Source organism: Lynx canadensis, chromosome A1, assembly GCF_007474595.2.
Source record: "Lynx canadensis isolate LIC74 chromosome A1, mLynCan4.pri.v2, whole genome shotgun sequence".
NCBI classification, from domain to species: domain Eukaryota; kingdom Metazoa; phylum Chordata; class Mammalia; order Carnivora; family Felidae; genus Lynx; species Lynx canadensis.
Window position 1 is genome coordinate 231484526 of NC_044303.2, and position 24223 is coordinate 231508748.

Consider the following 24223-nt stretch of genomic DNA (forward strand, 5'->3'; position numbering starts at 1 on the left):
AATGATGTAGGGATAAAATTGAAATATTATTAAAGAGATAGAAAATCTAAAAGGAAATTTAAGAAAGGAATTCTAGAGCTGAGAATTACAATAACTGAAATGAAAATGTCACTAGAGGGATTCAAAGGTAGCTTTGAGTAGGCAGAAGAATCCATGAACTTGAAGCCAGGACAGCTGAAATCATCAAATCCTAGGGATGGAAAGAAAAAAAAATGAAGAAAAGTGAAAGTGTTGCAGAGCAGCATCCACATTGTGGAAGTCTCAGGAGGAGAGAAAGAGAAAGGGTCATAGAGATTATTTGAAGAAATAATGCCTGAATACTTGTCAAATTTGATGAAAGATGTGAATATAAACATCCAAGAAGCTCAACCAGCTCTAAGTAAGATAAACCAAAGGGACCCATACAGACACACATAATCGAATTGTCCGAAGACTAGGACAGAGAGTATCTTGAAATTGGCAAAAGAGAAGTGACTCATCACATAAAAAAAAAGATCCCCATTAAGATTATAAGCAGATTTCTCATCAGATTCTTTGGAGGTCAGAAGGTAATGGGCTATATTTTCAAAGTGCTGAAAAAACCCTATCGATCAAGAATCCTATATTTCAAAAGTGAAGAAGAAAGACATTCCCAGGTAAATAAAAGCTGAGGGAGTTTGTCACTAGAACTTTCCTACAAGGAAAGGTAATCCTGAAATTTGGAATAAAGTGACTCAAAGCCATATGAAAAAATACAGATCTTAGTAAAGTTAAATACAGGGGATAATTATAAAAGCTAGTACTATTATAATGACAGTTTGTAACTCCTGTTTTTCATGTTTTCTACATGATTTAAGAGACTGATGCATTAAGAAAAACATTCATTTTTTTTTATTTTCTAAAACTGTTTTGTAAATATTTATTTATTTGAGAGAGTGTGCACACAAGCAGGTGAGGGGCAGAGAGAAAGGGAGAGAGAAAATCCTAAGCAGGCTCCACACTGTCAGCACAGAGCCTGATGTGGGGCTCAATTCCACAAACCATGAGATCATGACCTGAACCGGAATCAAGAGTCAGACACTTAACCAACTGAGCCACCCAAGCACCGCCCCCAAAGCAATTATTTTATGTTTTTTGGACATACGATATACAAAGGTGGAATTTTGTGATGTCCATCACTGAAAAGGGTGGGGGTAGAACTACATATGAGCAAGTTTTTATATGTTATCGTTTATATGTTATATGTAAGATGGTATAAATTTAGAATTTTATAATTTCAGGGTATTAAATGTAATCCCCATGGTAACCACAACAAAAATAGTTATAGAATGTATACAAAAATAAATAAGGGAATTAAAACATTTCACTATAAAAATAATCAAATAAACACAAAAGAGACAGTAATGCAGGAAATGAGGGACAAAAAAAGCCATAATCTATATACAAAACAAATAGCAAAGTAACACAAGTAAGGTCCTCCTTATCAGTAATTATTTTAAATATAAATTGATTACACTCTCCAGTCAAAAAACAGAATGGCAGAATGGATTTAAAAACATGATCCAACTCTAGGCTGTCTATAAGGAGACTCACTTTAGATCCAAATGTTGCGGGTGAGAGAGAGTCTGTGTCATGTGGATGGAGATCTCGATCCTTGGAGTCCCCACAAGATTTACATGGGCGTCTCCACTCAGAATAATGACAGCTAGAAGGAAATTAGCACCAACCAGTTTATTAACATGAAAGTACACTCTCAAGGTGGGAGAGCTGGGCGTGAGGTGGAAATGGCCTTTAGGGTGTTTTGGGATTGGGGGTTACTGGGTCTCTCCGGACTGGGAGGAGTGTGCCCTACAGTGGGGTGGTCTCTAACGGGGACTGTTTCCAGTGATTTGGGAGATTCCTTCCACAGGTTGGGAGGGGGAATTTTTGACCCTACAAGGTTTGTAGAGGAGCTGTCATGGAAGCCTTCCTCCATTGGTTGGGGCTGTTCCCACAATGCAAATGCATTATACTGAGTCTAGGGATTACCCTGGGGCAGAGGTGGAAGAGGAGAGCATGTGCTCTGCACCTGTTCTGGCTCTTGGGTCTGGCAGCCCCAAGGTCTTGGAAGCCACAAGGTCAGGATGTCGTGCCCCAGGACTTCTACTGTGTAGCTTATTTGTCACCATCCTTGCCTCCAACTCGTGTCTCTGTCATTCCCCTTCAAGGACTTGGGACTCTGCCCCAGGGTGTTCCTCCCACCACTCAGGTCTAGCTTCTACCTAACACAAAGACATAAACAGATGGAAAGTGAAACAAGAGTTGTACACCCATGTTCACAGCAGCATTGGTCACTCTAGTTGAAATGAGGGAGCAACTCAAGTATCCGTCAACAGATGAATGGAGAAGCAAAATGTGATATATGCATATATGGAACAGTTTTCAGCCTTAAATAGGAAGGGCATGTTGACATATGCTACGATATGGATGAAGCTTAAGGATACCATGCTAAGTGAAATAACTCAGTCACATAAAGATGTATACTAGGGGCATCTGGGTGGCTCAGTGGGCTAAGTGTCCAGCTTCAGCTCAGGTCATGATCTCATGGTTCGTGAGTTCGAGCCCCACACCAGGCTCTGTGCTGACAGCATGGAGCCTTCTTCAGATCCTCTGTCTCCCTCTCTCTGTGTCTCTGCCCCACTTGTGCTCTCACTATCTCTCTCTCAAAAATATTTTTTAAAAAAGACATATGCTGTATGCTTCTACTTGTATGAGGTACTTAGAGTAGTCAAAATCATAGCAATAGAAAGTAGAATGTTAGGGTGTTATTGTTTAATGATAGAGAGTTTCAGTTTTGCAAGATGAAAACAGTTCTGGAGACGAACAGTGGTGATAGTTGCCCAATACAGACTTACTTAATATCACTGAATTGTATACTTAAAAGTGGACAAGATGCTACATTTTATGATATGTGTATTCTGCCACAGTACAAAAAAAAAAAAAAAAGGGAGAAAAATTGGAAAAGAAAAGAGTAAATTTAGAGCATCTTGGCAAAAACTCATAGGGCCAGGCTTAGCAGCCCCAGAAACAAAGAAGTCAAAGAGGTGTTAAGGCCTCAGTTGAAGGGGTCATGATGTTCCTGACCCAGCACTGCTCTCCATTCCAGCCGTTGTTAAAATTATCTTTTCTCTAACATTGCTTTGAGAGAGATTTAAGTTTAGAAAGACATGTGAGTCGTCACAAAGACCAGCTATCCAGCGGACTCTATCAATGATCAAAAGAGATACATAATCAATGTAGGAAGGGACTCCGGTGACTTCTGTGATGTCGGCCACCTTACAGCGGCTGGACCACAAAGCGCTGCTCAATGTTGGTGCCGCCGACGGGGAACCGAGTAGTGGTGCACAGATCAACACCACAAATAAACGTAGTCCTGAAATGGAAATAGAAGCAGAATCGTAAGCAGACAGACAACCCAGGAGCAGAAGCAACCAGCAGGAACGGAGCCCTGTGGCGCCGTCACGAAATCTCCACCAGCCCTCGTCTGCACTTGCTCTGCAAAGAGTGCCCTTCTTGGACAGCATAGTTGCTCAGGTCCCCAAGTCCGTCTGCGCCTTTGTGGGCCCAACACTCTAAACGGATGATTCCAGAAAGAAGCATTCTAAAGAAATATTTTTATTTTTCAATTGTTTAGAGATTCTGAATTTAGAAAACTAGCTCAACAAATCTTTTTTTTTAAGAGAGAGGAGAGAGCGAGAAAGAAAGAGAGAGCACAAGCAGGAGAAGGAGAGACAGAGAGAATATGAATCTCAAGTAGGCTCCATGCTGTCTGCGCAGAACCTGACTCAGGGCTCCATCTCACAAACTGTGAGATCATGACCTGGGCCAAAATCAGGAGTGGGATGCTTAACGGACTGCGCCACGCAGGCACCCCACAACAGATCTTAAACACTTCAGTGTTTAAAGGGAACACACATAGGGGCGCCTGGGTGGCGCAGTCGGTTAAGCGTCCGACTTCAGCCGGGTCACGATCTCGCGGTCCGGGAGTTCGAGCCCCGCGTCGGGCTCTGGGCTGATGGCTCGGAGCCTGGAGCCTGTTTCCGATTCTGTGTCTCCCTCTCTCTCTGCCCCTCCCCCGTTCACGCTCTGTCTCTCTCTGTCCCAAAAATAAATAAACGTTGAAAAAAAAATTTAAAAAAAAAAAAAGGGAACACACAGAGACACAGGTAGGCACACAGGTGCATGGAGGAAAGGGTATCAAAGTTACAAGGTTACAGTTAGTCTGTCATTGATGGAAACTCGGGGTATTTCTTACACAGTCATAATATCTCCGCTGGTCATTTCATACCAGAATTGCACACCAGAAATAGTGTTATTTTCATCAGAGACGAGGTAACTTAGAAGAAATGACCCACGTATGCGTCTCTACCAGGAACTTGAGCAAAACGGAGCAATCTGTTCATTGGCAGTGGTGTTGGTGGTGGCGGAGTTGTGTTTTGTTTTGTTTCAATCTGAGGGAGCAGCGTGCTTTTCTTTTCTTTTTCTCACATGCGATTCTACGACAGTGGCTACTGGGGAGCACAGTTCTTGCAAATGGAGGCAGGCCAAGGCATCCACTTGGCTTTCACAAATCTGGGCGTCTTTGGAACCTGATGACGAGTGGGGTCTCCCTGATGGAACCTTGCTGTGTTGTTCTCCCGTATCACATATCAGGTTAAATAACTCTGCGTGTTTTTCTTTGTGCAAAAAAAGTACGATAGACTCTAACTTGTCCACTATTATCAAAAGTTTTAAATTCACTTGGTTTTCACGACCCACCTCGTTGTTCCAGCAAGAGACTTCTGACCCCTCTTTCCTCCGTTCCTCCACCACCACCAGTGTTTCACGTGTCAGTTTCATCCCGGGATTCTCCATGATGGCTGGCTGCTGTCCTGTCCCTGACCCACAGCCACCTTTTTGTGGTCACAAGTCCTTGTTTTTGTTCCAAAATATTACAGTTGCCTGTTAATTGAATCATTCTATGAATGAATCATTCTGTGACTTTCAGTCTGGGCCGTCCCATTCACTTATTTTTAAACCAATCAAATCCAGAGAAAGGGGGAGTGGCTCTATCTGCAGTGGTTGCTGATGCCACTGGCCTTTCCGTGGCCTCAGCGATTCATTCTAAGACGGAGGCTCCCGTGCCTCCTGCCAGACTCAATGCCAAGGTGACACCTGTCTGCTTATGATCTCCTTTGCACCCACATGCATCCCAATGCACCACAAGGGCGCCGCTGGGCTCCAGGTGTCCTTGACATTCCAGACCCATGAAGAACCTCCAGCATTCCTCCTCCAGGTTCCTAAGGAGATGCCATCCATCTGGGCATCCAGCCACGCTCCTCCTTAGCCTGTGAAGAGCCTTCCCTCTGTGCATCTCTGTCTCTGAAACCAAACTGAGACAAAACAAAAACCGACCTGATCCCCTTCGTGGTGTTGGACTGAAAAACTTGCAGTTTGGCTCACCTGCCTCACAACTTTTTCTCACTGCCTCTGTGGCACAAAAATTAGTTCCTAAAGAAGGTTAACTCCTTTTTTTCTAATGTTTATTGACTTAGAGAGAGGGAGAGAGAGTGCAGGCAGGGGAGGGGCAGAGAGAGAGGGAAAGAGAGAATCTCAAGAACTCCTTTTTTTCTAATGTTTGTTTGTTTGTTTGTTTGTTTAGCACAAACTGGGGGGGGGGGCAGAAAGTGAGGGAGAAAGAGAATCCCAAACTGACTCCATGCTGTCAGCTCAGATCCTACTGATGCAGGGCTCCATCTCATGAACCTGAGTCAAAATCAAGAGTCGGATGCGTAACCGACTGAGCCACCCAGGCACCTGAGGATTAACTCCTTTTACCTCCAAAGAAACCTCAGACCTCAGAGACCCAAAAGCTTGACTGGGGGGCAGAAGAGGGAGTACCTCTTATTTATTGGTAGCAGCAAAGGCTTCTTAGCTCTTTCTAATGTTGAGAAACTTAGGGAACAAAAAAAATACGTGACATTGAATAATTATAGGCAAAAGCCACCTTGTGCTGTAATGCTCAGAATTTCAGCAGAAGTTCAGAGAAACAGAGTTTTATTGTCAAGAGAAAGACTACACGTTTCTCCAAACTTCATTCTTTCTATTCTGAAACCTTCCTTCTTGCGGTACCAGAATTCTCTTTGTAAGATATCAACTTGGTCTTGGAGCTCCCCTAACCTATAGAACAAAATCTGAATGCTGACTTCCCATGTCAGTCCCTCCATGGTAACCCCAGTGCAGTCTCCCTTCCCTGGACTCCTGTTATTAGCCTGCCACACAAGGTCACTTATGGCTGTAATTATTCTATGCTCCTGTTTTCTCTTTTCCCCACCCAATTAGCCTCCAAGTTTCTGAACACACGCACATGCACACACACACACACACATACACACAGCTATTCTTGCTATGCAAATTTCACATGATGATAGGATTCAAGTTCTAGTATGAGAAGACATCTTTTCTCAGAAGCATAATCGAAGGCTAAAACAATTGTATGCCCTTTAGAGAATTAACAAACTTTGTCCAGAGGTTTTCCCCTCTATGGAATGATTTACTTGATTTGTTTCTTCACTTGGATGGTCAAAAATTTAGACTAAAATGTATCCCTCCACATAGACTAATAAATAGATATATGAAAAATCTCTAATTGTCCAGTGAAATGTCAGTGAACTGTATTGGAAATATTAGAAATAAAATCATTCCAATGGGTTTCCTTGACAGGTGATGGTAGGTAATATATGGCGGTGACTCCTATCATTCTCCATGGAATGGAAAACAGTGTTTATACAGCGTCGTGGGGCAAGCGGGGGAGGCTGCTCTGGGAGGAAGCAGTTGCCTGTGTCACCTGAATGTTATGGGGACACCTTGTATTTCATTCACGGCTCTTGGATTTGGAAAGCATGCAAAATGAAACACACCTTCAAATTTATCTGAGATAACTTTTTAACTGACAGTAACAACAAAAACTGGAAAATGCTGCAGCCGAATCTTCTCTCTCTTTTCATTTTTGCTTTCAACCTCAGTGATGTTCAAGGTCACAAACAGTCTTCCATACTCCGTCAGGAGCGTGAATGCCCCTGTATGCCCAGTGATTGAAATAGCTTTCTGTTCCCTTCCTCTATCACTTCCCTTAGGAAGAAAAATTTTAATCCATCCCCCCATTCATCCATCTTCTCACATCTGTGGAACTCAGATTTGCCTTACGATATAATCTCTGGGGGTTAATGACCTGATGAAGCCCCGGCATGCTGAGCTCAGCAAAAGGAAAATCTTAGCCAGAGCCGAGTGTGATTTAATGATAAATACATACAGCAAGTTGCTCAGAGAACTGCCCATGCACAAAGGATCTTCTCCTAACTATTTTAGATATTGTCTTTAGAAAATAAATATGCTACGCTGGGGGTTTTCAGGCAAACCATTTTTGTCAGATACTTCTCAGCTACCATCAAGTGAACGAAGACATTTTCCTATTCCAGTAATTTAGACATCAGCATTTTTTTTGGCCCAAGCTAAAATAAGCCACCTAAACATAGGATAAGAACAGATACCAAAATGATATGGGCCTATGTTTTATTTATTAATGCCTGGAATGGAGATGTCATTGCCTTCTCCCATGAGTTCCCTTTCCTTACCCCAGGCACCTCGCACTGGAGGATTAAATAGCAGAAGAGGCTATCCTTTAGGGACATGTATGGAGGAAAAGTATTTCAAATGGCTTTCAGGAGCTAGCTAAATATGTCTAATTGGGGGATAGGAGACAAGGAAGGGATTTTAATTTGGACACGTGCCAATTCCATCTGAAAAATTTAAGAACAGCCAACTTTGCTACAGGCACTCATTTACTTAGTTCCAGAAGTAAATTAATGGAACAGAATTGGAAGCTGCAGGTGGGATGAATTAATGTCTTGCAGGGTTATTGGTAATGCCTAAAATGCTTTGTAAACTAAAAGTACTCCATAAAGATGTCATTATAAGTACCTCTATCATTGAGAGCAGCAAGATTAATAATGATGAAGCAAATTAAGGAAGCAAAGTTGGATTTTATTTTCTTTGTTTTTCACACAAAGGAGAATGTGTCAAATTAGTAAGTGTTATATGGTAGAACCAGACAATAAATCCCATCAGAGAGACAGGTGGATCATTGGGTTACCAGAGTTCCAAGGACACCTAGTTATACATCATTTGTAAAGCCTCTCTCCCTTGCTTTGAGTGTTTCTCTTTGTTTTATAAGGGCCAGAACTCGGAAGTTACGTATATGATCATGCTGTCCATATGTTTGTGGTTTGACTCTGACTTGTTAAATAGTTCAGGCCCCAACGTAGTTCCCATCAAGGTATTTTTGATGTGATGTTCGAATACCGTATGTTTTCTTGACTTCAAGAACCACTGACAGCTCACATCTACAGAGTCCCACATCCTCAGTACTCCTCGTGTTTTACATACTTTACACACTTTTACTCATTTAATCTTTGCAACAGCCTTGTGAGATAGGTACCGTTAGTGTTCTTGCTGTACAGGTTTTAAAAGCCTAGGCTTACAGTCATGGACTAACTTGCCCAGAAATTCTATCCCACATCCATCAGAAAGTCCATGCACTCACCATGAGGGAAAAACTGTTCTCTGTATGGGTTCAGTGACCCATGCCCAACAGAGCAGTGACCCAACAGAGAATTTTCAGTGATGAGAAACAGACAATAATGCATTAATGTGGCCTCTTGTGTTCTCGGTTTTTCTCCCCCGTTCCTACCATCGCCTCTCCCCTCGTCTTCCATTTTGGCCTCATTTCAATTCTTCCCTTGACTTTTTTCTCCCAAAGGCAAATATGCCATGCGAGACCTCGTCCACAGGCTTCCAGGGGGGAACAACAGCAACAACACAGCGAGCAAGGCCATGTCAGATGACACGGTGACAGCCGTCTGCTGCACCCTGCACGAAGTGATCACCAAGAACATGGAGAACGCCAAGGCCTTACGGGATGCGGGCGGCATCGAGAAGTTGGTTGGCATCTCCAAAAGCAAAGGAGATAAGTAAGTCGGACGGTGACTTCATTTCACTGTGGAATGGGTATTGGTAGAATTGGTTCCAAGTATACGCAGCATCCATTGGTTACGGGTAACATTGTTGAATGTCACTGGATATTCAAGAGGAGGGAAATAGCAATGGTTTCCAGGCTTCCCACCCACGGTTAAAGCTGATTTAACTGGTACTCTTGGTGGCTGCCATGATACTGGAGAGATACATTTGACAATCCAGCATGCATACACTAGGAAAGACAACCCGCTTAACCAGAGTATGTGAAAGTGTTTTGTGGTTGCTGTTCCTTTGTGGTTGCAGGCCCGGGTGTTCATGATGGATCCACATCCTTGTGCCCTTTCCCTCGTCAGCTGTACAGAGGAAGCCATGCAAGGAGGGTGAGGGAGCACACAGTGGGGAGCCCAAGAACTCATTGCTGACCTGCCATCCTTCCATGCTAGCCATGCGTTTGAGGCAAATAGTTTAGTTTAACAATTCACTGTGCCTGTCCTTTCCAGTCTAAAACTGAGGAAGGGGCTGCCCTAATATCCAAGAAGTGATAATCAAGTCTTAAAGCATGAATAGAAATTTTGCAGAGGGGATGGTGGTAAGGAAGGACTCTACACTAGTGGAATAAAGGAAGATAAGGCTCTGTGTCTGACGAGCTGCACTTCCAGGAAATGGAAACGTCCCCCATTTGATTAAGAATCAATGGTATCTTGCTGCATGCAACCAAACATATCTTCAGAAGCCAGGGTGTCAGTCTATCAGCAAGCTGTCAATGTTGCAGAAACGTCACAAACCTTAATTAAATTTTGCCTCCTAGAAATCCCTCAATGTAATCAATGAGATTAAGAGGGTAACCCTTTGTTACCCAAGGTCTACTTCTTGACTTTCCACTCCCTGCCTCCCCCCATTTCTTCACAACTAAAACGCTAAATAATTTTTCTTCCATTATTAGGGCTGTAAAGGATGTACTTTGAGACTATTTGGAAATTCTCTCTCATTATTTCATTTGATTCAGGATATTACCATTGTATAATAAAAGAAGTCTCTGGTTTCTGGTTAAGAGCTTCAAATAGGTTCAGTCAACAACTTAGTATTAGGATTCGAATACTTTTTTATATCAAGTAGAGAAGCCCCACTGGACTTATGCAGTAATGGTGCCATATAGATAGTTGGCTTGAATTGTATGTTATTATATTGTACTTAAAATAGATTGCTATTCTACATAAACACGAAACCACATGGTTTTCTCTTCATAGAGCTTCTGTAGAACTTTGGAATCTCTAATTGAAATGCTTACCTGTTTTGAACATTAAGAGCTTAATATGTCAATGCTTTTTAAGCAAACGCACACACACACACGCGCGCACACACACACACACACACACACACACTAAAACCATAGTCCACAAAACATTCTGACCTATTTGTGCATATTCATGAGATGTTCAAAGATTTTTTTTCTCTGAAATGTAAGAATAGAGAGTTTGAGGGTGGTCTGGCGTGTGTTAATTTCTTCCAGTTGTGTGAACATCCTTCCTGTAGCATACATCACTAATGGACCTTAAGAGAAAGGTGTTTTTATCAGTCCTATGGTCAAGAAAATTACTTGGTGAAACTAACCTAAAAAATCACTTCAGGAAACCATCCATGAAAGAGTGTGTATCCACAATGCCAATCCAGAAAATGGTCCTGATAGGTCTTGTCCAATCTTGATTATTGTTAATGGGAAGTTTCTTTCACTATAGATGATCTCATAACTGTCCTTTGACTTGACTGAAATTTCTTTTAAGAAAGTCATGTGTTTCATTTCATTAGCCCTTGCCCTTTTTTCCAAAGTTAATAGTCGAGATTTACACACGAGTTGAATAAGCAGTACTGAACTGGGTTGAGTCAGGCATCTTCCCTACTTTCCTGCTTATCTCAGCCGTCCTTCCATGTGATTTACCTCTTTTTTATATAATGACTAATTTGGGGATCAAAACAAGGTTTTTATAACTGCAGATAGCCTCATCTCCCACCTACACTTGAATTTGGTTACTGCTTTTCACCGCCCTTAAAAGGAATCCAGAAGAACTGTTCTGAATCTTAACACTAAACTCACCACTTATCACTCGATTCTGTTATGACATTAGGTGCTGAGATTCCCAAGGCCTTCGACAAGTTTTAACAAAATAGAAATTCTTTATTGAAAGGAGAGTTTTTAAAATTGGGGATTAATCATTGAAAAATGGAGGGAGAGCAGTTTGCTCTGGTTAATTTGTACAGATCTGCCCTCCCTAAAATGTCCTTAAAAACTATTAACAGAAATAAGTTTAATTCAAAACTGATTTGTAAATTCCAGACAGCATAAGGCACAGGTGGAAAAACATGCCTCTCTACGACTCTGTATTTATGTTGTTTATTTCTAAATATACAGAATTTAAAGTATGCCATGCCGTTAATGAGTCGGACTGGTGAGTTGCCAGTCATAGTCTGTTTGAACTGTACAACTCATTGTGTTTTGCTAATACAACCACCAACACTGGGGTTCTGGGGTCCTGCGTCTTTGAGTAGCTGTGCTCAACACCCACGATGAATTGCACCAACGGTGCAGTCACCCCTCATTTGACAACGTTGGTGAAGATCAGGTGTGGTATAATCATCAATGACTCTTATAGGAATCTTATACTTACTATTTTCAAGTCTGGATAACTTAAATTATTCTTTCACGTCATTTTAAACACCCATTATGGACATCCTGTCACATCTATCTCTTTCAAAAGTACATTTGGGTTTTTTTCTAAATTTAACAATTATATAGGAAATAGGGTTGACTGTGTCACTGCATTTTGTCATGAGACAGAAAAGCCATTAACAGTCTCAACCGTTACTTGTCAGTAAGGGAACTGTGTATTGCGGCTTAGGTTATAATCACTTGTCACATTAGAAAACACTCAATTGTTCAGTCCTTCAATCAATAGTTATAGTCTTTCAAGTAGAAGTTGCTATGGTATCAGTCTAGTGATGGGTCAAAATTAAAGTATAAAAAAAAAAAAAGCAATGTGTCTTTGACCTTCGCATGTTATGACCCTGTGATGTGTTGGCATTTTAATTGAAAGGTTAAAACCTGCTATTCATTACACATTTGTAGTCTTTTCTATTTTGTACCCAGCAAGAAGGAGAGAAACAAAAAAAATTACAGTTCTGAAGAATTTTTGCATGCTGTGTCTCGACTACCTTACCACTATCTGAATATTAATGCATGTTCCTCAAGAGTGCTTAAACTGTTGTCATGGACAAATATCTAGCTAACAATGATAAAATACAGCAACACATAACATTTAACCTTTGATTGATTATATATATATATATATATATATATATATATAACCTGAATTGATTGTATAAGGTTAACACACACCTGTACCTGTACCATGAAAAGCTCTAAATTCTCTGTCTTTTTTTTTTTTTTTTCAACGTTTATTTATTTTATTGTTTGGGACAGAGAGGGACAGAGCATGAACGGGGGAGGGGCAGAGAGAGAGGGAGACACAGAATGGGAAACAGGCTCCAGGCTCCGAGCCATCAGCCCAGAGCCTGACGCGGGGCTCGAACTCACGGACCGCGAGATCGTGACCTGGCTGAAGTCGGACGCTTAACCGACTGCGCCACCTAGGCGCCCCTAAATTCTCTGTCTTTAAATCAAAGGAACCTAATATTACATGTAGCGCATGACACTAACAAAAAATCTGAAATCATTTAGCAACCATGCATTTAGTAAAGGAAAATATGTGTGTTACGTATATACGTTTCATCTTTCATAGTGAAAAAAATTGAATTTATGAGAACTCTACTTTTTTCTTTTGAAAACGCATGATATAACTAGTGTTTTCAAACACAGCCAAAATTGTATTTCATCTCCATGATAAAGATAGTAAGCATGACTGTTACTGTCACCAGTAAGCAAGTGGATGAAGGAACCTTCAACTTACTTGCTCTAAATCGCAAACTGAAGACCCAGGAAAATAGCAGACATTTAATTGACCATGTATTAACATCCCATAATTCCATCACAAAATGCATGTCCTCACAACCTCCACTTACTCCGGCTCTCCTAGCCAACCTCAACCTCATCCCATCTAACCATCTGCTCACTTTCTATTTATTTCAAAAGCCATTTTATTTCAAAGGCATTTTGGTCCCAACTCAGATTTTCTCTTCTGGGAATCTTTGGGCACTGCCCCACTGGTCAGCTTCAGGTGGGTTCACCTCGGAGTCCTCATGAATGGTTATGTCCTGCCCAGCTCCAGGAGTCACCATACACATAGACCAGGGGTCAGCATCTACAGGCCAGGGGCCACATCCCACCTGCTTTTGCACTGCCTGCTTTTGTAAATAACATTTTATTGGAACGCAGCCACAATCCACTCGCTGATGTATTATTTATGACTCCTCTAGCGGTACAGTCACAGGGCTCAGTAGCTGTGATCGAGACCAGATGGCCCTCCGAGTGCGTATATTTATTATGTGACCCTTATAGAAAAATGCGCCAGCCCCTGAGACAGGCCACAGTGGCACTAACAGCACTAGAGGGTGCAGCTGTTTATGGAATTGGCCATTAGAATAAGGAATCTACAGGTAATTAATAGCTTCCGCCACCACCAGCCACCAAATAACTTCCAAGAATGTGATCACATTAAAGCAACACAGATTTATTGACCTCGTGTCTGTTTGGAGACACAGGTTGGCACCGACCCAAAAGTCGAAATATTTAGCTGTTGTGTGTTCATAACGATTTTAAAGCCATGACTCAAAAAAAAAAAAAAAAAAAAAATGGTCCGCAGGATGGAACTTTAATTGTACACAGGGCTTTACTTCCAGATGCTTATGCCTTCCTGTATATGCATGTGAGAGAGCACGCACACACATCTTCCTTCGCTGCCGGTCCCTTGTGCGTGGTACCATCGGCAAATGGAGAGCAGCTCCCTGTAATCACGTAGGCATGCGGAACCAACACTATACATGCTCTCAGACTTCAGCTGAGAAAATTAAATATTTTTTTTCTTCTTGCTGCTACACAGATATTACACAACACTGCCGTTAAAACTCCCAATCTGGCCCTTCCCGATCGGTGTGTTTCTCTTCTTTCTTTTCCACTTTAATAGTCAAACACTAATTTGCATTCGGACTCAAGGCTCTGCTCTTCCTTTTGCATTTTGAAAATTCTTTGCCAAACTGTGTTCCTATCTCTTGCCCTCATGGGTGTGCCGACGAGAGGAAGGTTGGAGACTGGTGGACCATCCCTTGCACTCCCAGTGGGGGAGGGAAAGAGCCGGGAGGCCATACGAATGTGGTTTTTTTTCTGTAAACGCTGGATCCTGATGAGTCAGTGTCAGTCTGAAACCCAGCTGACCCACTTTTACCATCTTACATGTCTTCTCTCTATCAGACACTCTCCAAAAGTGGTCAGGCCGCATCTCAGGTCCTAACAGCATGTGGCAGTACCGAGATCTGAGGAGTCTCTACAAAAAGGTAAGATTTGCTTTACCTTCTTGGTCCCTGGTTCACACAGACCCTGAGCCCAAAGACAACATATCTGGTCACAACCACGTACATTATAGATATGGAAAGTGCTTGTCCAACAGTCCGAGTGACGGAAACACAACTAAAAAGCAGGACAGTCAATGAGGAACCAGGAGAGAAGGTCAGCAAGTGCCCCGAATATACACTAAGATCCAAGAACCTTCTGGATTAGACAGACCCAGATGCATAGGGTCTTACCCTAGATTGTCATCACGGAAATGAAAGTAACTGTTTCTCCGACGACTTCCATATTGTCCAATAGTGACTAAAAATAAAGAACTGAAATGATTTTGCCAAAAAAAAAAAAAAGAAAGGCCAAGAGAACAAAGGAAAAAAACAGGCAATCAACAATAATTGTGGAGAGAAGGACAGAGAAAAAAAAAAAAATGTAAAAAGCATTCAGGAAGCCAAGAAGTGTCACAGAGCCCAAGAGCAACGAGGAGAAGACCCTACAGCCTGCCCTGTGTGCCTCACCCACAACCGTCCCTGAAGTTACCAGCCCAGCCAGGAAAGGCCTGATGTTCCTCAATGACACTGCACATCAGGAGGGGCAGAGGCTAGGCAATTTGTCCCGCAGGACTCTCAGGATGCAGGAGGAGGGACCAGTTTGTATCATACATGTCGCAAGGGTGTTCATCCCCAAAATGGTTTCAAGTGTAAAATCATAAGGGAAAAATGTCACATCTAGAAATTTTGCTCTGTATGTCATTCCAAGTGATGGTAAATAAAGGGTGTATAACTTTTCCTTTAGGGTTAGAAGGGGAGAATTTTTTAACAATGTGTCTCAGAAGTTGTTTCTGTTGTTCTTGGACCAGCAATGTGGATAGCTTAAAGGATTGATGATCCCATGATAGATTTGAGTGGATGGACAGGGGAAGAGACCATCGTTAATCCGCAGGAAGAATAGTGTAGGCATCGATCTCTGTAGGGATTCAGAAAGCTTAAACAGGACTGGGGTGGGGGGCATGGGCTTCCTCAACAACTGCTGAGAGTACCTCCTACACCCTCTGGCCACCGGCATGAGAAGAAGGAGGAGCCAACGTCACTGCTGCCTTCATCCCCTAGCCTGCCATTCTTGGGTTGGGAATGTGGGGCTGCAGCAAGAGGTCACATCACAGAGAGCAAGACCCATCTTGCCAGCGGGAAATTTTTCTAAGCCAGTGGGAAAAGAGTAAATATTTAATAACTGGTTCTGCTAAGTTGGAGCCTGTGTGTAGATTTACCCCAAGGTCTTTCTATCTCCCTTATGCTCTCATTACTTTGCACTTCGAGTTTACAAAGTTTAGCCTATATATTTCTCTTTCAAGATTTTCCTATTTGCTAAGAGCAAGTGTGTTTAAGTTGAAACCTAGATGGCAAAACGCAGTGTTAGGGGAGTGTTGTAGATTAATTATATTCTTTTCTAAATATTTGACACGTTAGCGTAAGCCCTTCTCTCAAATGTTTTGGGTTACGTTTTGTTTTGCTTGAAATTCACATCCCAGATCCCTACTTCGTTCCTTCCTGGACTCCTCCAGGAGCCAACTGAATTCTCTCCCAGGGCAGGATCCTTCAGCTGAACAGGCAGCTTGGCATGAAGAACACGCTATCAATTAGAAGGGAGCTGGTCGTTCTGAATCGGTGGCTCCGGAAGCTTGATGAAATATTACTGCCTCAAATAACTCCACTTTCCCTTAGATCCTGAACATTTGTTTGCTGAAATACACCTTCCCCTACTTATGTGCATCGAAGGGGAACTGCTTTTAGAGACTCTACAAGTTATTTGTTGAATACTAGTATAAGTTTGCCATCTTAGTTCTTTCTGTGTCGGTAGTACAGTCCAGAAAGTGTAATTGTCTTTTAATTTTCATGAAGGAGAAAAACGTGGTTGGACAGGAATTTAATGGAGCTAAAAATCAAGAGCTAAAGATGATTTAAAATGTTGTTTCGCGTGAGGACATTCAAGGAGGATGAGCTGGAGAAACGATGCCAATGTTTTCAGTTGACCCGTGGTGATGTTTTCAGTTGACCCATGATTTAAAAGGTGGAGAAGAGCCGTCTTATAATTTCCAAATTATGCGGTTGTGTGAAATGAATGAGGACCTTTATGCTCATATCAATAATAGCAGAGCTCACCGTTCACAAAAGCTTTTCTTTTGAAAACTCCTTTGGTGAGAAGACCAGATTCATTCATGCTTGTGAATTGTTTTTTAATCAGTGGGGAAATAGATTTCCTTTTTGTTCTTCCTGACAATTTGCATATCATTGAAAAAAATGTCTGATCCGTATCTTTAATTCTCCACGCTTCAAATCTGTTTATTAAACATCTATCATAGGCTTAAAGGAAGAAGAGTTTCAGAGAAAACATAAGACATGGGAAGTAGCTAATGTGGGTAAAATGAAATATGGAATGGGCACCTGGGTGGCTTAGTCGGTTGAGCATCCGCTTCGGGCTCAGGTCATGATCTCACAGTTTGTGGGTTCGAGCCCCACATTGGGCTCTGTGCTGTTGGCTCAGAGCCTGGAGCCTGCTTCGGATTCTGTGTCTCCCTCCTCTCTCTCTGCCCCTCCCCGGCTCATGCTCTATCTCTGTCTCTCAAAAGTAAATAAACATTAAAAAAATTTTTTAAATGAAATTGGAATAATTACTAGTAACTTCAATAGTTTCAGTGATATGTACTACAAATTTACTGGATGAACTAGGGCTAAGAAAAGTACAGAGCAAAATCTTGACGAATTCATGGAGTTTGCATAAATTAGGAGGTAAGACATAGAGGCATTATGCGTAAGAGGAAAACATGAGTAGAAAGAGAGAAATGGAAATGGAAATGGCATATCTATCAGACAGAATTAAAGGTCCATCTGTCACTGGCTAATTTCCTCCCAGGGCTCAGACACAGAGGCCAGGGTCTCATTTCATTAGCTCAATGACTTTAATTTTTACATAGAGAGACACATTTAATACATCAGAATATTCTTCTGGCTGGGTGTGTTGACCAATACAAAATTATGTTTGGGTCCCTGACACATTGTGAGCCAAAACATAGTTGTATTATCTGAACCTTCAACTTAGTGAGGCCTGGACTTTTTTCCCTAAAGGAAAATCAACAATTGCAGAAGAAATTTTATCGCATGCCTCATACACCATCTTTTTTCTTTTTTTTTTTAACCAGTCCTTAAGTTTGGATAACCACAAACGAACTTAAAACTTCTTTATCCGCTGTATCATCACAGAGGCTGTTGGTATTGGAAAAGAGATGAACCCTTGATATAGGCATGAAGGACAACTGGAGGTCAATGAATTCTGGACTTCTTCAACCTCAGTACTTTAGGAAATTGAGGTCACTGACATAATGGGGTGCTTATGTTTGACCCTGGTAAGGACCATCGGGACAGCTGGTTTTAGAAGAAAGGGAACAAAATTGGGGGTGGTGGGGAGACATAGAGTTATACGATTACAGAAATCATTGTTACAGACCCTTAATATAATGCCTTAATGGTCTGTACGGCATCTCCCAACCTAGTTATACCGGTTGGGATGCAGGCTATGCTGTTCTAACAGAAAGACTTAAAAGTGTTCAGAAGCTCACCTAAACAGGTATCTACTTCTCACTCATGGAACCGTAGGCAGGTGGCCCAGGGCCAGCAGGTGATTCCAGGAGCCATCTTGTTGCTGTACTTTGCCTTGTTGTCCTTGCCTTTATAGGCAAAGTTCCCTAGCTCGGCCGTCTCTCATTCCAAACACCAGGAAGAGAGAGAGGGGAAGTTGAGGACCAGTGAGGTCCTTGTAAGCAAGGATACAAAAAGTGCTGAACTCCTGCTCACATCCCCGCACCAAGAACTCAGTCACATGCCGCACCCAGCTACGAGGCAGGATGGGAAAAGTGAGCAGCCGTGATCCTCGCTAAACTTTATGGCAGGAGGAAGGTGGTTATTTTACTAGAAGAAGAAAGGCAGTAAAAGCTCCAGAGTAGTCATTTCCCTGTGTTTCAAATACATTTAATATCAAGTGCATTCACTGTCTAATGAGGCATATTATTCCATTTTAGGGTAGCTGTGGTTATTCAGAACTTCTTACTTGCATTAAGTAAGAATCTCTTGATCAGCAACTTCTGCCCCTCCAGTGCCATTCTGAAAAGTCTCATTTTTCTTCTCTACGATAGCCTTCCTGTTTTTGAAGCTAGTCATTCCATCTCCACGAGGTCATGCCTTCCCAGGCCAGACATGCTCAGTTCTAATATATCAACATTTCCATGACCTTTGCATGACTCTCTCTTTTTTCTACATGCGTGCAAGTTTGTCAGGATCCTTTCTGTAAGGGACACCCCCAAAATGAGAATATTCCTCCAAATTTAGTTAAAACGGAAGAAAGAGAGTGAGACTGGGCTTCCCTGGTGCTGGGCACTCACCTGCCCATAAGGTTCAAGAGCAAGTGAGTGCCGGGGAGGCTCATCCTTCTACCTGGTGAAGTGACAAAGAGCACAAGGCCTAGAATCACATGGCCAGAGATCCAAGGAGCGGCTTGCCCCTCACTAGCAGCGTGACATGGCAAGCGCCTTGAGACCTCCCTGCCTATTAGGTAGGAATTGACTTTGGGCAGCCCTGTGGTGCCTTCCTGCAGACGGACAGCGCACAGACCTTCAGTTCACCAGGTCTCACTGTCCAATGCTCACATGGTGTGCTGGTGTTGTCCTTATAGCCTTTATCTGAAACTGGTCACCAGCCCTTACTATGCGGAGTCTCCAGAGAAGGTGATAACCTCTTAAAATTGTCTGTGGCAATTCTACCTGGTGGAATGCTCTCTCTAGGCATCCGGACATGTCCTCATGGCCCTACAGGTTTGGGAGGCCTGGGCCTCCTTGATACTTGCCTTCTGCTTTGTGTTCCAGTCTGGCGTCAAAAGACCCATCACATCCTTTGATGGAGACAGCGGGCATCTCTCTATCAGTCCCACCCCGCCCCTTGGTTTCTCAACCGTGCAGTAAACACAGATACACATGCCTGATAGGATCGCTGATTGTGCCCAATGGGACGGTACTCATCAAAGAGCTTTGTAAACTGGAAAGTCATAAGCCCATGGGAGTTCTAAAATTGTTCATTGTTCATGCCATTTGGCTGACAAATGCTCTCTGCCATTCTGTTCACAGGCAGCTGGATGTTTGGATCAAGGGTTTCATTTGGCCATCACCATCATCATCATGATCATTATTGGCTTCTACATTTTCATAGCTCTCTTCCTCCTTGGTTTCCCTACCCTCTCTCCTCCTGGCCCCTAGATGCCTCTCTGGTGCCCCAGCTTGCACTCTAAGGGTATAAGTAAACCAGGTTACACAGGGCTTACAGGGAGGCCATTAATGACAATGTAAGTTGCCATGGTTTTAGAAGGGAAGTGAAGGCTGTTATTTTATTTAGTGCCAACCCGTGTTGTGTGCAGGTCACATGTACTGAAGACTAACATTAGATAGAGGATGGTGGAATCTAGAACGGCAAAAGAAGACATGAGTTCAAGCCCTGACTTAGTAAATAGCATGCCACATTTCCCTGATAATGGGCCCTGCTGTGATCCTGTGGTTTTTCAGTCTGAAAATGATGTCGTAAAACAGCATCACTCACAGAAATATTCTTCTGGTGACTCCTATGACATCACTGTCCCCTAAGTCACCTCAAGTTGTCTGATTGCTGCTTCTTCATCATTCTTGGGCTCATCTTCTTGTTCATGCTTGAATGTGATGTCCCCCGGGTGTGTGTCTAGATCTTTCTTTCTTTTTTTTTTTTAATTTATTTGAAACAAATTTTTTCAGTGTTTATTTATTTATTTATTCAGAGCATGAGCAGGGGAGGGGCAGAGAGAGAGAGGGGAGACACAGGATCCGAAGCGGGCTCCAGGCTCTAAGCCAATCAGCACAGAGCCTGATGTGGGCCTTGAACTCATGAACAGCGAGATCATGGCCTGAGCCGAAGTCGGACACTTAACCACTGAGCCACCCAGGCACCCCTGTGTCTAGATCTTTCTTGTCTCATGCACAGCCTCTTCCTGGTCTCTGGACTCTTTCCTGGGCTTCAGTTACCACCCGCATGTAGGGCTCTTCCGAGTCTGTCTGTCTGTACATCTGGCCACCTGCCAGAAAACCTACTCAGATGCCTCAAACAAAACTGGATCTCAAACTGACCTACCCTCCTGGGTTTGACTCCTCATCCTACATCCTCCCTCACCTAAGCCCATACCCAGGAACCATCGCTGGCTCTCTCCTCTCCTTCACGTGTCTGCATCCATCCCACCAGAAAGCCCCACGCTTCTGCTTCCGTCTGCTTCTTCCTATGGTCATGACCGTGAGACAGCTAGCTGGCTTCTTTCTTCTGGATGATTGCCATAGACCTGTCACTGGGTTCTCCACCCTCAGGCTGCCTCCTCTCCAGGCCATTCTCCAAAGGGCAAGCAGGGCAGACTTTCTAGAAAGCAACTTTGACTAAGTGACTCTTGGGAGCCATACCTTCCAGTGGCTCCCATTGCCTCAGGATGGAGTCCAAACATCTTAGTTCAGGCGTCGAGACCTTTTAGGAGCAGCCTCAGCCTAGCTCCCCAGCTCACCCCTGGCCTTCTGCCTACATGTAACCACGAGCTATACTGAACTCCTGTGTCCCCAGGTCACTTTCCCTCCTTGTCTCCCCACCCTCCAAAGCCCTTCCACAGTCCATGCCCCACCACCCCACTTGCCCACCTAATCTTCTTCATTTGTCCTACATTTTCTATATCACCTACCCTGAAAAAATCCTTCTGACCTCTTCTCCAGGGCTGAATTAAGGCCATTCCTTATAATTTCAAATAACTGGAAGGTATTTCCATTTGAATGAATAAAATTTTTTTAATTCAAACTTCTAAGCATTATGAATAGTTTGAGCTTACAGCTAAAAAGGTTGCAGCAGAAGGTGCCATAATATTTAATATCTAAAAAGATTTTTTTGTACTTTAAAAAAAATGTTTATTTATTTTGAGAGAGAGAAGAGAGAAAGCACGAGTGGGGAAGGGGAGGGAGAGGAAGGAGGAGAATCCCAAGCAGGCTCCACACTGTCAGTGCAGAGCCCAGCACAGGGCTCAGTCCCACAAACCATGAGATCATGACCTGAGCTGAAACCAAGAGTTGGATGTTTAACCAACTGAGCCACCAAGTGCCCCAGATTTATTTGTACTTTCATAGAAAACAATTTTCTTGCTTGGTTCAAATATTAATTGTAGGAGGATTTGCATTGTGAACTTATATCACAAGTCATTTCTTAATAGAAATGGCAATGAAACTTGCCTCTGACTCTAGTACAATTAAAATATCACCCCTGGGGTGCCTGGGTGGCTCAGTTGATTAAGTGTCCGACTTCGGCTCAAGTCATGATCTCACGGTTCATGGGTTTGAGCCCCGCATCGGGCTCTGTGCTGACAGCTCAGAGCCTGGAGCTTGCTTCGGATTCCGTGTCTCCTTCTCTCTCTCTCTGCCCCTCCTCGGCTCATGCTCTCTCTCTCTCTCTCTCTCTCTCTCTCTCTCCTCAAAAATAAATAAACATTAAAAAAATACCAACTCCTAAAGAGCAAAATCCTGAATTACACGCAAAATGAGCAAACACTGCGTGAAAGAGGCTGCACTACTATGTGCTAGAAAATCGGGAGGAAGAAAATGAATAAATCCAGTCTATCCCTCGGGCAAAAATAAAGCAGATGGCTCCACTTTTTTTAAACTTGAGGTTCTTAGTTTACTTGAACTACTTTGATTACTCTGTTCTCCAAGCTTGTAGATTTCCCCTCTTGGCTGCCAGTGTCTGAAGGCTTTGTATGCAACCCTCGGCTTAATGACATGGAAAATTGGCATTTATCTCCTTCCTAGCCAGTACAGATCATTGTTTTATTGGTCTTCATGAGGCGTTAGGTCCAAGACCAATGTGCTGGATCTTCCTGAACACAAATTCAGTAACAGGATTGGGTTTTAAAATGTCCGTGGCCTGTTTTGCCTTAAAGTGTTCTGTACCCAGCAGTCACTGAAAATGTAGGCTTGCTTATCGCTGGGACTCAGATGTGAACCAGATTTAGCACATTGTTTTTAGGCTTTGGATCCAAATCTTTCTTCCATCATAGTTAAACGGTTCTACGTTAGTATTCAGTCAGTAAAGGTGCAAACGAGGTCATCACGCTCGCGCTCGTGTTAGGGCAAAATGACCTCTTAATAAGGGATTCCAAGGAGCAAGCCTGGAAGTTTCACTGGCTGGTGGTGTTCCCCCCTTCGTTGCGGTTGGCGCCTCGGCCAGGTTGCCGGCCAGGAGGTTCCCTGCCACCTGCCACGGCATCTGTCTTGCGCGGGACTCATTCCTAGATCTCCAGCTCAGCACCGCAGCTCTTTGTCATTTCTGTCTCTCTGTACCTCCAGGCCACGTGCTGGTCTCTGGGTCTCAGCGGCACTCAGCTGGTAAGGCCACTGTGCCCCCAAAGACGACCCCAGAGGGTTCCAAGAAAAGCTTCACTGGCAACCTGCAGTCACCCCAGGCCATCGTGTGATGCCAGGGGGACCCTCCTCGGGTGATCACTCAATGAGAAGTCATGGCCCTCCAGGCACAGTGGGCCCGCTCCGTGTTCTGAGGCACAGATGTATCCTGAGATGGAGCAGCGTTGCAGGAGGCTCAGGGCACCGCAGCGAAAATGCCTCTGGGTATCGGGCGCAGAAAGAAAAGGATCAGGAATGAGGGAAATGTACCTCTGTCCTTGCATTGCTTTGCTTCTGCCTGGACTTCCTGCTTAGAAAACATGGGCTCTTAAAACAGACTGGGGAAAGGGAGAGAACAGTCCCTATTGTCAAGGAGGGGGTCACAGTGTTTAGCTTATGATACTGAGCCTTATTAGTTTGCTCTAAGAAACTCAAAGGGCTCCAGAGAGAACAGCATCCACTCAACCTGTCCATGAGTGAATTAAAATCCCTGGTCCATAAATGCAGGAGTCAAATCAAAGCCAGATCAGATGTCAGAATCGCCCTCGTGTTGACAATCATCTGGGTTAGAAACCAGACTGATTCTTTCCACTAACATTCACTGCCCAGTGTTCTCGCAGCTGTACTCCTATCGTGGCCCCCACCCAGAAACATCAGTTATCTTTCACAATGAGCTGGTGTCTCCCGGAATGCCAAATTGTTTGTGCCGGAAACCGAGTAAAGTCGTGTTTCTCTGGATAGAGATATTGTATTCATTCTTGCCGTCGGGATGAGAGAAGCAGAACATAAAACGAATCTTTAAATGTCCTTCCTTTTATTGTCGGGAAGATAGACTCTCAGGTTGTGCGCACCATTCAGCCAGTGACTAATGAGCTTAGGGAGGATTGGAGTCATGCCCTTCACGGCCCGTCTCACACAGGGCTCCCTTTTCTTACTGCTGCCGTGTTCATTTCATTGGCTCTTGCCATCACTGCACTCACAAAACAAGAAATCAATAAGTAATTATAGATGGGTGAGGGATGCCTGCAGATTTCCTCCAATGTCCAGAACATACAGGATGAGAGAGTGGACACAGCCCTTGTGTGGTTTTTCACTGCTTTGGGGAGGCCACAATGCACAGACGAGCCCATGGTCCCTCTGCCACAAACGGGAGTCATGGACTCGTCATTCTCACCTGCTAGACATTGAAAAAATCAGTA

At 43.3% G+C, this 24223-nt stretch overlaps 1 protein-coding gene across 1 annotated transcript in view; it reads left to right on the forward strand.

Annotated features, from left to right (window-relative positions):
• Positions 1–24223, forward strand: part of CTNND2 (catenin delta 2) — a 946486-nt gene that overhangs the window by 888261 nt on the left and 34002 nt on the right. The window contains 3 exon segments of the mRNA XM_030332482.1: positions 8816–9026; positions 14450–14485; positions 14487–14532. Coding sequence (XP_030188342.1) covers positions 8816–9026; positions 14450–14485; positions 14487–14532 — 293 coding nt within the window.